Source organism: Lepidochelys kempii, chromosome 13 (assembly GCF_965140285.1).
Source record: "Lepidochelys kempii isolate rLepKem1 chromosome 13, rLepKem1.hap1, whole genome shotgun sequence".
NCBI classification, from domain to species: domain Eukaryota; kingdom Metazoa; phylum Chordata; order Testudines; family Cheloniidae; genus Lepidochelys; species Lepidochelys kempii.
The window spans coordinates 29,663,783-29,681,065 of record NC_136392.1 but is presented as its reverse complement, the minus strand read 5'-3'; the positions used below and the strand labels follow the sequence as shown (position 1 = coordinate 29,681,065).

The following is a 17,283-nucleotide window of genomic DNA, read 5'->3' as shown; positions in this document are numbered from 1 at the left end:
TGGAGCTGGTACAGAGGCTGATTTAAGCCATAGATTACATACTAAAGTTAGTAGTTCTGCAATTTCATATTTGATCTCCTTCAAGAACTCTTGGGTGATGCCATCTGGTCCTGGTGCCTTATTACTGTCTACTTTGATCTGTTTGTTCCAAAACCTTCCATACTGATACCTCAGTCTCGGACAGTTCCTCACATTTGTTATCTAAAAAGAATGGCCCAGGTTTGGGGATCTCCCTCCACATCTGCTGTGAAGACTGATGCAAAGAATTCATTTATCTTCTCCACAATGGCCTTGTCTTCCTTTTTTTTTAGCACCTTGATCATTCAGTGATCCCACTGAATTGTTTGGGAAGCTTCCTGCTTCTGATGTACTTACTTTTTTTTCTGTTAATTTGTGTGCCCTTAGCTAGCTGCTCTTCAAATTCTTTATTGGCCTACGTTATTATATTTTTACTCTTGACTTACCAGCATATGCTCCTTTCTATTTTCCTCACTAGGATTTGACATCTAATTATTAAAGGATGCCTTTTTGCCTCTGCTGTTTAGCCAAGGTGGCATTTTTTTGATCCTCTTACTGCCTTTCTTTTTATTTAGGGTATACATTTAGTTTGTGCCTCTGTTACAGTGTTTTTAAATCGTTCCCGTGCAGCTTGCAGGCATTTCACTCTTGTGACTGTTCCTTTTCATTTCCATTTAACTAGCTTCCTATTTTTTGTGTAGTTCCCCTTTTTGAAGTTAAACGCTACCGTGGTGGGTTTCTTTAGTATTTTCCCCCCTAAAAGGATGTTGAATTTAATTACGTTGTGGCCACTGTTGCCAAGCAGTTCAGCTCTAGTGTCCTCTTGGACCTCCCGTGAGCCACTTAGAACTAAATCCAGAATTTCCTCTCTCCTGATGGGTTCCAGAACTAGCTGCTCCAAGAAGCAGTTGTTAATGGTGTCTAGAAATTTTACATCTACATCACACCCTGAGCTGACATGTACCCAGTCAATATGAGGGTAGTTAAAGTCACCCATTACTACTGCAGTTTCTGCTTTTGTAGCTGTCAGGACCCGATCAAGGACACTTCTTGGGACTAAGCATCAGAGCAGGATCAAATCTGAGTCTGGGAATAGCAGTAAAGTGTGTCATCAGGTTCCAGACCAGGGTCACTACCAAGGGTCTAAGTCACGGTCTGGAGGCAAAGTCCAGCTAAAGCCAAGGTCAAAGCCAGGGGCAGGAATGGCCATAGCAGCTACAAGAGAGCCACACTGTTACCTGGACACTTCCTGGAATGCCCCTGGGATTTATATAGGGCAGGGGGCCAATCAGGGGCCATGGGGCTGCTGCTTGTCAGACCCCTTGAGGCGGGACTTCCCATGGTCTGTGTCTATTGTAAAGTACAAGTTGGTTACAGTGGGGCAGCGTATAGCCATTAGCTGGCTAGTAGCTTTACAAGTCTGGGGCTCGAGGGCTCTGTAGGGGCCTCTCTGTAGCTGCTGTAATCTCCTCTAGTATTTCACCGTCACTGTTACCAGCATAGGAGTGGTTGGGGATATATTCCTACTGCTGTACTCTTAGTATTCAAGCCTGGAATTTCTATCCCTAGAGATTCTACGGGATGGTTTGTTCTATCTAAGATTTTTGCCTTATTTGACTCTGTGCCATTTTAACACATGGTGCCACTCCCCCACTAGCACAAACTACCCTGTCCTTCCTGTATATTTCGTACCCTAGTATTAAGCGTGTCCGAATGACTATCCTCATTCCGCCGAGCTTCCATGATGCCTGTGCTATCAATATCCTCATTTCATACCAGGCTCTCTAGTTCACCCGTCTTAGTATTTCAATTTCTAGCAGTTGTATACAAGCACTTGTACATTTTGTCAATATTCAGTTGCTTCCTTCATGTGTTATGTTTAAATGGGACACTTTTATGTTTGATTGTTCGTCACTGGCTCCTACCTGTACCTCTTTACTAGGATATAGACTTCCTCCTTGAATAAATTCATCCCTAAGGGACGTCTGCACCCAGACGATGTGCTCTCCATACCTGTTGGCTTTCCCCCGGCCCTTAGTTTAAAAAATCCTCTAAAACCATGGGTGGAAGGTTAACCCTGGGCATGGGGAGGCTAGCCCCCAGCGTGGCCCACCCCTTCGGCCCAAGGCCCCACCCCCTCTGCTGCCGCTAGAGCCCAGAGCCCCCTCTTAGCCCCGGGCCACCCTGAAGCCCCCAAGCCCTGGAGCTCCAGGCAGACGGGTGGCGCAGCCCCCCTGGAAGTCCTGGAGTGCTGGGCAGGCAGGTGGCATGGCCCCCCACTCCAGCCCTGGAGTGCCGGGCAGGCGGGCCGTGCGGTCCCCACCCCCAGCTCCAGAGTGTTGGGCAGCCGGCCAGCGCGATGCCCTCTCCCCAGCCGCAGAGCGCTGGGAAGCAGGAGGAGGCCTGGGAGCAGAGTGTGGGCAGGACCACACAGGGCTGTTTGGGGAGGCACAGCCCCTCCCCTCCCGCCTTTGATACCTGCCACCCATGTCTACAACCTTTTTAATTTTACATGCCAGCAATCTGGTTCCATTTTGGTTTAGATGGAGACCATCCTTCCTGTATAGGGTGCCCCTTTCCCAAAAGGTTCCCCAGTTCCTAATAAATCTAAACCCGCTGTCCCTACACCATCGTCTCATCCACACAGTGAGACCCTGCAGTTCTGCCTGTCTAACTGGCCCTGTGCGTGGAACTGGAAACATTTCAGAGAATGCTGCTATGTAGGTCCTGGTTTTCAATCTCTTACCTAGCAGCCTAAATTTCACCTCCAGGACCTCTCTCCTACCTTTCCCTGTGTCACTGGTACCTTCACATACCACGACCACCGGCTCCTCCTCAGCATTCCACATAAGTTTGTCTAGATATCTTGTGAGATCTGCAACCTTCTCACCTGGCAAGCGGTTCTCCTGGTCATCACAACTCCCAACTCTCTTTATTTCTAATAACTGAATTCCCCATTACTATTACCCGGCTTTTCGTGGTAACAGGGGATCCCAAAACTGGGGTAGTGGATCCCGATGCCCTACAGCCCAGGGTGATCCCAGACCTCAGCTACTGGCCTGGACCAGCCCTATCATCTCCATTTGATATGGTTTTCAGGAAGTGCAGTGACTGAGCTGTACTCATTTATGCAGCTACCCTGTTGGATGTTAAATGTCAAATCTTTGTTTGTTAGTTACCCAGTGATCTGCTCTTATATGACCACCCAGGCTGTGTCAGGGTTGGGAGAGCTTCAGTTTTATCAGCTAGACCTGGCCACACAGAACAATCCCAGATCCTAAGACCCCTCTGAAATCTGGGGCAGTTTGGATCCGGAAGCCCAGTTGGATTTCAAAGCTGGCTGGTGTACCTCCAAGGGGCTGAGACAACTCACTGGAGCTCATCACTATCAACAGTTCACATCTGGGTGCAGATTTCAAGGCCACAGCCCATCTGTACTGCAGACACTATCTGGGTGCATGGTGCTTTCATTCAACTGGCCTCACTGAATTCAGTGGGGTCGCCATGGTGTGATGGGAGATTTGGTCCCTTTTTCTTAAAAATATCACCTACGGCGATTCTGCTCCAGCAAGAGAAAAGGCTCTTGGGGGTCTAACATTGGGTGCCAAACGTTCCAGAGTCACTTACCTTCCCAGGAACCAACCTGAGCCCTGTGAGAAGAAGGAAAGCAGAAAAGAGCTAAACCAAAGGTCCAAACGTGTATGCCTTCCTTAGCTCTGTGCCCATTGAAATCAGTGGGAGCTTGGCCCTGGGAAAGGCAGAGGAAAAAGCTCGGGGCAAGTGCGGCTTCGAGATCAGTGTGGGAGCCGCTGTGCCTGCCCAGTCTGTGCTTCTCCTGGCACTGAGGCGTGTGGCGAGACACAGACAATGTCAGGTGAAGGCAGAGGAGAGAGGTAGAGCCCTTGTACCTCTGTCCCCTGCAGATCAGCAAGGCACAGGCTGGCTTGGAGAGCAGTGCTGACTCCCAAGACTGGAGCCTCCCTCTGCCTTTGTACTCGCCTGACAATACAGGAGTAAAAATAACCAGCCCGCATTTGCAGGGAGATAAAAGCGAGGTTTGCCTTTTGTGTCTCTCTGGGCAGGAGGACAGCAGCACCAATGGAGCTGCGTGGATGTGACACATGGGAATTTCTGACATATCTCTTCCCACTCTGACCTTGACAGACACAATAAAAGGGGGCTTCACTGCACACCCACAGCCATTCAGTCCTATAACCAAGGTTGGTAATAAAGAGCATGTCTGTGTGCATCCTTCTCTGTGCTGCTAACCTGCTTCCCCGCCAGCAGGACAGGAGCTCCAGAGAGACAGGACTGGGTACTAACTGGGGGGTGTAGGGAGGGTGGGTCAGAGCAGCCTGTCTCCAAGATAGAGAGGGACATTAGGAAAAGCCTATTTAATGAGATCTGGGAAATCTGGGAAGTTCCTGGTACCAGCGCTTGTTACAATGTCTGTATTGATGCGGGGTTTCTCAGTTCTGTTGCATGGTATTGTATTGTATGGAGGATAGGAAATAATGCAATAATATCGCTTGTCAGTGCAACTGTTATGGCAGCCACCTGGAAGGCACTCAAGAGCTTTCAGGGGTTAACGCTCTCACCCTTCTTTTTCCTGTTCTCTACTCCAATATTAACTTTGGAGCAGGGACCCTTGTATTCTTACGGGGTTTGCAAAAGTGGTGCCTGTTTCAGAGGGGCTACAGAACAGGAATTGCACTGCCAGAGGTGATCGTGAAAAGCGGGCTTCTCTTTGCCACCTTGGCTGCTGACAGAAATCCAAATGTGCAGTGGGTAGATTTCAACAGACTCAGGATCGAAGCTCAGTTTCCACTCACTAAGAGAGACAGGCGAGAGGTGCATTGCAATATAGATGGCAGGCGTACCGTGTGGTTAGTAATTACTTTGGCAGATCTGGGGCTGTTTATTACTGCTGTTATTCTCCTGGGCCCGCTTAAGTTCATGGTGTGTTTGAAAATTGTATCTGCCCCCTGTAAGCAGCCTGTGGACTGGCATTGTCTCTCTGGACTGATTCCTTGTCTCTACTTTCCCTCCTTTTCAGGGCTCACAAGTCTTTGGCTTCTTCTTTCTTTTCTGCTGTCCAGTCTTTTCCCTCCTAGGAGGCAAGATAGCCATGATGGACTTGAGCGAGTTCGGGGAGGCTGCTGACTTCCTCCGGAAGAGCTACACAGAGCAGCTCAAGCTTCAAACCATCGCATTCGATGGTAAGATCAGCAGCACCTTTGAGCATGGCACGTGCTGGTCACAGGGGCTCTCACGTCCATGGCCTGGTTTGCAGAGTATTCCAGCTCCCTTCCCAGTGTTGTGGACCCTGGTAGGGTCTTGTAGCATCACTTTGTCCCGTGCTTCCCATATGCTCCTGCAGCAGTGGAATCCCCCCACCTGCAGCCCTGCTCTTGTGCTCACTGGTAAGAAGTCAGAGGACCAGAATAACTCAGTGTTAGTGAAAGGCGGCAGCTGCTTTTGGCAGTCACTGTGGTGTCTCCGTGTGGAGGGTAACAAGGTGGCTGTTTATCTGCACCTAGGTAAAGTGCCCAGAAGGACTGAGGGAGCCAGCAGTGCCTGTTCCACAGAAACAGATCTCAGCAAAGCCCTCTTCCCATTTTACTTTGGTGATGAATGGGGATCATCATAGATTTGGGTGACAGATTCTTCACATTATCCTTCCACTTGTTCCATTATCATATTTGATTGCCATTGCTGCACAGCTAGAGTGTGCCAGGGATAAAAAAGCCCTGGGTTTGTGCCAGGATAAATTTTGGAGGGCTAATAAATAAATGGGGGAGGGGGTAAATTTTGTATTCCCTAAAGTGTTTTCTACATGAGTCTCCAAAAATGCAGCAAACAACAGACGAAAGTCAATCTTAGCATTAATTGGGGAAAATTAAACAAGCATCCAGCATGAAAACTCCCAGGGAATCCTGGTCAAATGACCACAAACGCTGGAAGGAAAAAACAAATGTCCCTTAATATTGCTAGTTTGTGTTCTTACCGCTCTCTGAAAGCTACTGACAAGAGCAAACAGTTCCCTTTGCTTCAGACTGTTTTCTTCTCTTTTCTTTTGGACCTGAAGGAAAGAAACGAGCTTGGATCCCAGATGACAAGGAAGCCTATGTCGAGGTCGAAATCAAAGAAATCTCTGGTGGCAAAGTCACAGTGGAAACCAAAAATAAAGACGTAAGCAAAACAATCTTGATTTTTGGTTTTCAAAGGGCAGCCATAGGAACGGGGAAAGAAGCACAGAGGAAAGGAATGCGGGGGGGGGGGGGGCGGCGTATGTATGAACAGCTCATCTCGGAAACTAGACAAGTTCTTACTTAAGTGATCAACTTGGGATCAGTCAGCTCAGTAGTGTAAATGGCTTTTGTTACACCGTAATGTACTCGGTAACAATGTGCTATCTGACTTGCCAAACATGTCAGGGCTTCAATAAACCAGCATCAAATGTTCAGTTTCAAAAAGTCCTCTCTAAACAACAGACTACAAGAATGACAGTAGGGCTTCCCCAGCCCCAGTGATCAGCTGGCATCTTAACAGCTGTAACAACAGCCAACAGGAGAAGTCTGCTCAGTTTGCAAACAGCCAGTTGCTCCCTTGGACGAAATTATTCAGTCAATCCTGAGAGAAAACCATTCAAAGCAGGAATAAGGGGAACTGGTGCAAATCTGGAGTTACTCTGAATTTACACCAGTACTATAGAAAACAGACTTTGTCCAAAGATCAATATTTTAATGAACTAACTACATTGCTTAGAGGGATCACCATAGCACTCAGTGCTGCAATATCTGGGTACCTCAGTTTCATTATAGTGTTTAGATACATATGACTAAGAGGTTGTTAAATTGTTATACACATACAGCCAGATTCTGAACTCTGCTCCACCCATGTCAATCCATTGGGCCTGACCTCATTTACACCAGTGGCAATCAGGAGTGAGTCCTCAAAAATCAATGGAGTTACACCAGTATAGGGTAGCTGGGAGATCAGAATGAGTCCCATGGAACTCAGTGGAAATATTCCAGATCTACACTGGTGTAAACTCACAATCTGCTCCAGTCAATTTCTATTTACCAAAATAATATATGGTAAAAATAATTTCTGGGCTGGATTCTCCACTCCATTAGAACAGTTTTATGCCAGTTTTCAGAGTAGCAGCCGTGTTAGTCTGTATCTGCAAAAAGTAAAGGAGGACTTGTGGCACCTTAGAGACTAACACATTTATTTGAGCATTTCCACTGAATGCATCCGATGAAGTGAGCTGTAGCTCACGAAAGCTCATGCTCAAATAAATTTTTTAGTCTCTAAGGTGCCACAAGTCCTCCTTTTCTTTTTATGCCAGTGTAACACCACTACTCAACAGAGTAACACCAGTGTAAAACTGGAGTAACTGAATAGAAAGTCATGTCCTATGTACACGGTGAACTATGTATTTCTTTGTTTGCATTGCTATGGTGCTAGTCAATGTAATGAGCAATAGCTTACATCTGTCAAAATCTTGAACTGGTTGGAAAAGTTTCTGTCCCAGGGAAAAGTTTTGAGATTTCAAAACAACTTTCATTCTGAATTGTAACAAAAAGTCAAAACTCCGAAGTATTTCACAAAATGAAATGCCCTCCAAAACTCTTTCAGGTCAACTGAGACATTTTGTTTCAATAAGTTTCCTTCGATTTCAACCTTTTTTAATTTAAAAAAAATATAAAATAAAGTAAATTTCAAAACAAAAAGACATTTCAAAATGAAAAATCGAAATGGGATGTTTTGGTATTTTCAAAACTTTTGTTTCCATTTTTTTCTAACTGAGACTTCATCAAAATCGATACAATTTAAGCAAAAAAAAAAAAAATCTGTTTCATTGCAATGGCATTTTCCAGCAGAAACCTGTTGTGATGAAATTTTTCCAAGCAGGTCTATCTAAATCAGATCTAGTCTAAGCCTGCCTAAATTCTGCTTCTGGTTAAACCAGAGCTAGACTAGTTAGTACAGTGGGGTTGCACCAGTATATGCAAGAGCAGGATTATGAAGGGTCCGATTCTGATCTTGATTACACTGGATTTACATTAGTGTCATTACACCGACTCTGATGGCGTTTATCCTGATTTACACCAGAATAAATCAGAGGAGAATTAGCCCCAGGTTCTTCTTACAAACAATTCATGAACCGTGTCACACCACCAGGCTGTGAAATCCGCGGATATTATTAGCCCTATTTTATGCTAGTGTGACTTAGGCTATAAAATAGTGGCTAATAGTGGCACAGCTGTAAGCTCTCCTGAGTAGCCGCTCTCCCATCAGCATAATTAAACCACCACCATAAGCGATGGTAGCTATGTGGGCAGGAGAGCGGCTCCCACCGGCATAGCACTGTCCACACCTCTGAGCGACAAAAGTTTTGCTGACAAAAGTGTTGATGCAGACAAAGACTGAGGCACAGGGAGGGTAAAAATGACTGACGAAGGGCCACAGAATCTAGGGCAGAGCCTGGATTAGAACCCAGGGGTCCTGAGACCCAGTTCCCTGCTTTAACTACTAGACTTTCTCTCTAATGCACCTAATAGTGGCAATGAAACTCTCTTTTCTTCAACTCTGATTAACAGTGGCCTGTGCTAAATTCACCTTCTCCCAATCAGGCACAGAGGCAGAATGTGAGAGCTATTCCAGTACTTAGATGTACAGATTTTAATGAAGACAGTGACAAGAGATGGTCTGTACATGTCGGCTGTTTAAAGCTCCCTGCACCATATTCTTTGAGATGAGACATAACCGGACTGCCCCATGGGCCACTGCCGATGAAAGGAGTAAGGCCCATAGCAGCAGGAGCACTCAGCACTGGATGGAGAAGAGCTGTTAGAGCAGCCGGGCCACGTGCCGGGGACCAGGGCAGGCCCAGGCCCTAGAGCACGCCTTCTCGTATTTCTGATCTCTCGCGGTGGGTTCTCAGACAGTGCAATAACCTTCCCCGAGAAGCAAGAAGGAGTCCGTGCCTGGGGGCAGGAACATGGCAATCTTGGCAGGTTGTAGGGGGGTCTGGCCAGATGCTCATCACCAGGGTGACATGGTTGGCAGCTGGGAGGTCTGGCCAGAGGCAGACGGCACAGGGAAGGGATTGGTGGCTGGGGTGTGGACAGCAAGGCCACTTGTCCCTGGGGAAGTGGAGTGGCATGAGAGCTGGCAATGGCTGGTGCGGGAGGGTGAAATGCTGATCACTCCATGGCCCTCCCCGGTCCTGTGCCCGGTGTCCCTCCTCCACCCTCACATTGCTCTGACCTGGCAGGAGCTTCACATGGCACTCTGGCTTGTCCTCCATTAGCTGTGTGTCCCTCTGGAAGAACCCTGCGGGGTGGGGTGGGGTGGGGTGGCATGTGTGAGCAGGGCTGGCTGTGCAGGATGAAGGGAGCAGACAGCAGCGACCACCCTGTTTTGCCATGTAGGCTCCCCTGTGCTCTGGCTCTGACCCGGGGGGAGCAAGTCTGCGGAGCCGGACAGGGCCCGTCACAGGGTGCATTCTCAGAGCAGTGCTGGGGACTCCTCTGGAGTGGAACGAGCTCACCCCGCAGAGCAGGTCTCCACTTCCACTTATGTCACTGAGGGGTGTGAAAAAGACTCCTCCCACCACCAGCGACCACATTCCAGTGGGGGAGGATAGCTCAGTGGTTTGAGCATTGGCCTGCTAAACCCAGGGTTGTGAATTCAATCCTTGAGGGGGCCATTTAGGGAGCTGGGGCAAAAAAAATTGGGGATTGGTCCTGCTTTGAGCAGGGGGTTGGACTAGATGACCTCCTGAGGTCAGGATTCTATGACCTAAGCGCTGTCCACACCAGCGCAATGTCGGTGGGAGACGCTCTCCTGCCAACAAAGCATCCGCCTCTCGCGGAGGCGCAGTAATTACATTGATGGGAGAGCGCTCTCCCGTCAGCGTTGAGCGTCTTCACCTGACGTGCTGCAGTGACACCGGTGCAGCCATGCCAATGTAGCACTTCTAGCGTAGACCTGCCCTTGGTCTCCGGCACAATTGTCTCCTGCCGGTGCCCTCTTGTGGCATGAGCTCAGGTGCCCAGAAAATGCCCCTCGCCCCCTTGTGCTCTGGATCCATATTAGGTCATTTGTGTCATTCTCCCCTTGGCAAAGGCCAAACTCTGCTTTTCCAAAGAGTTCCCACCGACGTATTCAGGCATTGAGCATCCTCCCCAGCGTGGGGGCACCTGTGCCCAGCTGAGCAAAGATGTCTCACTGCCTGCCCTCAGGAGGAAAGCAGGGATGGAGACCGGGCCGAGGGTGAGGGGTTGGCATCAGAGATCTCCTTAGACACTGCCAGGGCAGCTAGAATCTGGCCTCAGAGAGTCACAGGAGGGTATGAGGCCCAGACACGAGACTGGGCCAGATGCTGCGTCCCTTTACACTGAAGTGAATCTGGAGTGCTTCCATCATCAGGATTTACCTTAGTGTAAATGAGATCAGAATCAAGCCCTCTGCACAACAGATGGGAGCAAACAGCATGCTGCCCTGTCAATGCTAATGGCGACTGCAAAGCCTGATTCCGGCTGGAAGGAACCAAGGACAAACTCAGGCTCCCCTGCTTTGCTTCCTCCCTGCAGAGCCGGGTTGTCAAGGAGGACGACGTCCAGCAGATGAACCCTCCCAAGTTCGATATGATTGAGGACATGGCCATGCTAACGCACCTCAACGAGGCCTCCGTGCTGTACAACCTGAAGCGCCGCTACTCCCACTGGATGATCTATGTAAGTGAAGCTGGTGCAGGGCGTGAAGGTGACACGTAGAGCCCTGGCCAGCACAGTGAGAGGTCAATGCTGATTGAAATGGCACCAACTCAAAACTACCAGATTTCTCCCCTTGATTGTCCCAATTACTGGCTATCCCAGCCAGGGTCATGTCGAATCAGGACAGCTATGTCCTGGATTTGTCATGCCTCAGAACCCTACCCATTCAGTATTCCTCGTGACATGGGAGTCATGTGGATGCATTAGAAATCTCCAGGCAGATGTAGGTAGATAGAGGTATAGATTTACGTGTACTGATTAGACTCACTTGGGAAACATATTAAAACGAAATAAGCCCCCAGGCTGATCTCGGGATGCCAGGTGAAGAGACTCACTTACCAGGGAGTCTGCAAAATGAAACTCAATTCACGATGCTTCCCAAAATTCCTAACGCTGGAAGGATTTCTAGATAAGGCTAAAGCTGGCGGCCCCGAGGACCTCCAGAGGAGATGCTAAAGGTGGCTTTCCAGGAGGGATGTCACTGACAAAGGCCAGCTGCCTGCGTGGAGGGGGTAGCGATGAATAGATCTGCTGCCTGTGTGGTGGGGGAGGAATGTCACCATTAAGGTAAGGTAGGTTGGCAGCACAAGGGGATGTCGCTGGTAAGGCTGGTTGCATCCCTGTTCTGTAATAGACTAAGGAAGCAGCATGGTGCAGACAGGTGGGCCCCATTGCGGCATCTCTAGCTATGTGCTCCTTCACTGCCTGAGTCCGGTGGCTTTGAAGAGTCTTTGTTCTGCTGTGTTGAGGCAGCTGGGTCCCTGTGCACTCACTTGCCTCTTCTCTGCTCTCAGACCTATTCAGGTTTGTTCTGTGTCACCATAAACCCCTACAAGTGGCTGCCAGTCTACACCTCCCCCGTGGTAGCAGCCTATAAGGGCAAGAGGAGGTCAGAGGTCCCGCCCCACATCTACTCCATTGCGGACAATGCCTACAACGACATGTTGCGCAGTAAGCGGCTATCTTTCCTCCCTCTCCTCCCTGTGCTCGCCCCCCAGCGGAGGCCAGACCTTGTTCAGTGGGAGGGGGAATGCTGCGGGGGAGGGCATTGGGGCATCACCTCACAAGAGGAAACTAATGCACAGTAGCAGAAATGGGCCTGGATCAAGCCCAGCTCTGGATAAACCCGACCGTTTGTGTCTGGACTGGGCTCAGAACGGGAGTTCAGGACCACTGTTAAAAACACTAATTACAGGCAATACTGATCAGTAACCAATAGACCTTTCCTCCAGCAAAACAGACTCTGGGTGGGTGTCAGAGCCTGTATCTCGAGGGATCACCACACACAGCCCTGGCATTTAGCTGTCCTGAACCAGCAGTGCCGTGTAACAATCCCCTAAAAGGGAAAATGATCCATAAATTACCTTAGCTGGACAGTCAGAATGGTGAGGAGAAAGAGCACCTACCTGCATGGACCCTGGGCTGCTCTGGCAGGGCCAGGGCCTTGGCAGCACAGTGGGCTGGCTCAGGCTCATGCTGTGGGGCCAGGTCCAGAGAAGGAAGGGAAGATACAGCAGGATAAAAAGAAACACTCTAGAAATGTACAGACACCAGGATACTTCTTCCCAGGGGTGCCAGTCCCCTGGAGCCTGAGGGAACTCCTGCACTCACAGCCTCATTTTGGACCTTTCACCCTGGGAAAGCTTGGTGTTAATAAGTCAGGTGAACATAGTTGCTGATCGAGCCAGGAGGGGCTGTGGATGAAGGGGAATACCATGGTCACTGACCAGCCGGGAGGGGAATACCACAGTCACTGACCAGCCAGGGGGGGTTGTGGATGAGGGGGAATACCATGGTCACTGATAGCCAAGACAGGCTGTGGATGAAGGGGGAATACCATGGTCACTGACCAGCCAGGACAGGCTGTTGATGAAGGGGGAATACCCATGGTCACTGACCAGCCAGGTGTGGCTGTGGATAAACAGGGAAAGCCCAGACCCACGGCAGCCCTGGAGAGTTCTCAGAGCACCAAGCTATCTTGGTACATTTCAGTCTAACACTGGCTCTTTCTTTTCCAGATCGTGAGAACCAGTCCATGCTCATCACGTAAGTGACCCATGCTTCCCTTTGTTGGCCATTGTTCCCTGACTGCATTGTACATGTCTCTGGGTTAGGCTCCTGGATCCAATTCTCCTGCCCGTCACTGCAGGATACAAGTTGTCTTTAGGGTCCCTGGCAGTGGTTTACTCTTCCCTGTCATTTGGACTGACCCATTGACTGGTAGCCTTCCCCCTGTGAGATGTGATGCCCCCAGCTGCACCCCCTCACCAGCCATCAGACCACCTGGCCCCTCATGAGGCCCGCATCAGGCCTCACTGGCTGCCACCCCCCCCAAACAAGACTCCTTCACATCCCCACCATCGGCTCCCAGAGCCCCTCCAGGGCAGCCCGTCTGGTGACAGTGGCAAGGGCAGCTGCTCACCCTGCACTTGTTGCTGCTGGCATCACGGGGCAGGAACCTCCCAAATGGGTCCCCTGGAGCAACCTGTTTCCCAGCCCCAGTGCTGGGGCTGGCCACATGCAGTGTGATGTTAGCCCACAGCTGGGGGAGCTAAGGCCTTTCCCCCGGAAGGAACATGCATGGTGCTCCTGAACAGGACTGGTGGGCAGAGGAGGCAGCCAGGCCCAGGAGGGTGATGGGGGAGGGGCAGGCAAGGTTAAGTTCAAGTGACATATAGATGAGGGCTATATAAAGTTCACTGAAGGGCCCTACCCTGCTGCCATGAGCCACTGACATTTTTAGCCTCAGCCATGGCCTAATTAGGTAATTGGCTCTTGTCCTGCGGCAGCTCCCCCCCACACCCATCCCTGCTCTTTGTGATCTGGGATTACAATAGAAGAGCAGCTAACTCTAGGAATGAAATCGCTGCAAGGCCTTGTGAGCCAGTACCAGCGGGCGGTGCAGATCAGGGCAGCAGGAATTGCCCAGCCCGCCTGCTAAAGAAGCCAGCCCCTGGGTCTCACCTGGACTCCTGGCCCTCCTCTGCAAACTGGAGTGGGCTCCCTCTGGGGGGTGGGGGAGGGCAGAGTACGTCCCACAGACCGTAGGAGCCCCTCACTCCCCAGGGAACTGGGGTGAAAGTGTCAAAGCCTGAGCTGTAGCAGGAGGGGGCAGGCTCCTTGCTGAGCCCCCGGAGCGCTGAAGTTCATACCAAACGTGCAACAGACTAGGAGGAGCCTGGAGTGGGGGAGACTTCCCCACCTGGCACTTCGTGGAGTCACTGGCCGTGTCTGCAGTGGTGATTTGCCCCAGCGTCAGCCTTGGGGGGGCTGCCCCTGGTGGAGAAGCCCCATTTCAGCCCCCTAATGCAGCCGGGCAAAGCCCAGATGAGCGGCGGCCCTGCTTGCGCTGGGTTCACACCAGGGGAGATCACTCACTCCGCTGCAAAGTCCAGCAGCTCTGCCCGTCTGTTCAAGGGACTTGTGTCAGTGCAGCACCACAGGGGCTGAGCCCAGGGGCTGAAAGCCCCACATTGCCCCCGTGCAGCGTGTTAGCCCATGGGAAGGGATCACGGACTGCCCAGGGCTGGGCAGGGCTGAACTCCTCCCTCGGTGTTTCACTTCTTTTACATGACACTGTTAGAGGGGGCTGGGCCGTGTCCTTAGTTTTCTGAGTCTCTGTGTAAAGGTTTTGCCTGACTCTGCCTCATTTTCTTGATCTGTGTATTTCTGTTACCCTAAGCGGAGAATCTGGTGCTGGTAAGACTGTAAACACCAAGCGGGTCATTCAGTACTTTGCCATTGTCGCAGCCCTGGGCGACACGCCGGGCAAGAAAGGAGTAAGACCCTCATTTGAAACACACTTTGGCTGTTTTCTTTTTCTTTTTTTCTTTCTTATTCTTTTTTTTTGTAACTTTTTGCATTTGGAAACATGTTTGGATCTGGCCCCTCATGGGCTTTGCTTTTCCTTTGACTTTTGAACAAGCAAGGCTTGAAACAATTGATCTTGGGGAAATGGAGTTTTTAAGTGGCTCACCAAACGGATCAGCCACACTGGGGTCTTTTGGGCCCATCTTTTCTTTCACCCCAACATATTTTCTTTTTCAGACGCTCTAAAGGGGACAGGACCCCCCCCCATTTCCACCCCGTCTCTTTTAAGCCTTGCTTTTTGCTTTTTCCCCCCTTTTCTCTTTTTGGTTCTTGTGTTCATTTTGGTCTTTGTCCAGCTTCTGCTTTTTTCTTGCTCTTGTTTTGATTCTTTCTTGCATTTCTTTGGTGTTGGTTATTTTTGAGATCCCTTGCAATTGCTTATTTCTTCTGGATACTTGATGCCCCAGCCTGCTTTCCCTTGCAGAAGCAGGCTGGCTGTTTCAGGTATTTGATAAGCAATTCTCCAGCATTGTTTTCCTTTCCTCTTCCCTGGGTTTGGATTTAACTATTCCTGCTTTTTGGTGCTTTTCTTCTTTTTCTTGAGCTAATCTATTTAACATATTTTTGGTGTATTTTTTTAAATTTAATCCTTCGATTTTTTGGACCATTTTAGTAACTAAATTTTAACGCCCTGCTTTTTTAATTGATGCTTTCTGTGATTCTGACCTGTCCCTTCTGGAATTCTAAAGACAGTTTTCTTTCCTTTTTCTAGCAAGCTCCTGCCACTAAAACTGGGGTAAGTGTTACATGGAATAGGGGCCAATCCTCGAACGAGAGGCTAGGCTTGCTAATCAGCACTTCGTTAACTCCCACTATGATGGGGAGGTGTTGGCCCTTTCTGAGCTCATTTATGCCAGTGCAAGTCAAGAGTAACTTGAGTAATGATGTCACTGGAATGGTAGCATTGTGAAACTGACATGAGATCAGAATCAGGCCCCTGTGCACAGGACTGCGTTTTGCTGATGTGACAAGACAGTATTGCAGCTGGAAAGTGCTCTTGTGGTTGCTGAGAGGATCCAGGGAGGCTGCATGTCTCTTCGTAGAGCAGCTTCTCTCTCAGTGGAGGGATCACTGTCGCCAGGACTGGGATCTGCACATTGCAGGGCATTGAGTCAGGCTGGGATTTTCTATCCACTGCCCTGGGGATGGAATTTCTTTAGCTCCCAGTTCACTGCAAGCCTCAGTGGAAGGGGGGCTGGAAGCTCTTGCCAGGCTGTGGCTCTGTGAGAGGCTGCACTGCAAACCAGAAATGTCTAAAAAGGACCAGGCTTGAAGCAGTTACTCAGTGTCTGGTCAGGCCGAGCTCTCACTGACTTCCTCAGGCATTGACCTGAGTACGGCCTTCAGTACCAGACCTTTGAGTCCAGATGCCAGTGGATGCTTGCTTTGGGAGGGTACCTCATTTAAATGAGAGTGACTGTTAAATTTTGGGGCCAGAGCATTGAGTGGATTCACCCCGACCGCGGGAGCCTAGTTTCACTCTGTCACGCACATCCCCCGCTTTAAATCTGGATCGTTTGCCTCTGAGTTTTAGCAACAACACGTCCCTAATCCCAATGGGTAACAGTTTCTGTCCGTGGTGCTGGGGGAGGGAAGTGAGGCGCTAGGGCGCTGCATAAACAGTTACATTTACAATGGTAGCAGTATATCGAAAATATCATCACCCGAAGCCCAAGTGGGTCTGCTATGCAGTATATAACTCCTGCTCTCATGTTACATCTGCCCAACGGACCAGTGTGCTGTGCTCCAGGGTCCCCCAGTCCAGCTCTGGATCGGAGGGTAAAGTGCTTGTGAATAACAGTATTATGTAATGACAGGTTTCAGAGTAACAGCCGTGTTAGTCTGTATTCGCAAAAAGAAAAGGAGTACTTGTGGCACCTTAGAGACTAACCAATTTATTTGAGCATGAGCTTTCGTGAGCTACAGCTCACTTCATCGGATGCATACTGTGGAAACTGCAGCAGACTTTATATACACACAGAGAATATGAAACAATACCTCCAAACAATAATGTCAGGACAGTGGGGTGGGAGGAGGTATTGTTTCATATTCTCTGTGTGTATATAAAGTCTGCTGCAGTTTCCACGGTATGCATCCGATGAAGTGAGCTGTAGCTCACGAAAGCTCATGCTCAAATAAATTGGTTAGTCTCTAAGGTGCCACAAGTCCTCCTTTTCTTTTTGAGTATTATGTAAAGAGCCATGTAATCAAAGGGCTGCGAGCCCATGGTGGGCGGTGGGCAGCCCAGTCAATAAGGCTGGATGAATCCATCCAGTTGGAGCTGCCCCTCCCCTCTCAAGGTTATACGTGAACTAGACAGCTGTTTTCTCTAACGTATCCCTTCAAAGGCAATCTTTGTTGCATCTGCTCCAATATTATCAGCCAGCTATCTTGGATCTCAATGTGAACACAGAGAGGATGGGATGGGGTTAGAAACTGTGCTAGCTGGAGTTAAGGAAGTTAATCTGGATCAGAGACCTCAGGAAAATAACCTTCAGAGCACAGTGCAGCTACCAGAACCATCAGGGTTAAGGTTACTTTCTAACCCCAAACAACCGTAAGGGCACATGCTGTGCACCCTGTATGCTAGGCAGAGGCGTGTCTA

The 17,283-nt window shown here is 49.6% G+C and overlaps 1 protein-coding gene across 1 annotated transcript in view; it reads left to right on the top strand.

Annotated features, from left to right (window-relative positions):
- The first annotated feature begins 5,118 nt into the window (after nt 1-5,118).
- The window catches only part of MYH7B (myosin heavy chain 7B), a 50,675-nt gene continuing 38,510 nt past the window's right edge, over nt 5,119-17,283 (top strand). Inside the window, exons 1-7 of the mRNA XM_073309927.2 lie at nt 5,119-5,237; nt 6,107-6,210; nt 10,626-10,769; nt 11,603-11,759; nt 12,827-12,854; nt 14,491-14,587; nt 15,391-15,414. Coding sequence (XP_073166028.1) covers nt 5,147-5,237; nt 6,107-6,210; nt 10,626-10,769; nt 11,603-11,759; nt 12,827-12,854; nt 14,491-14,587; nt 15,391-15,414 — 645 coding nt within the window. The 5' untranslated portion in view covers nt 5,119-5,146. The remainder of the gene's footprint in view (nt 5,238-6,106; nt 6,211-10,625; nt 10,770-11,602; nt 11,760-12,826; nt 12,855-14,490; nt 14,588-15,390; nt 15,415-17,283) is intronic.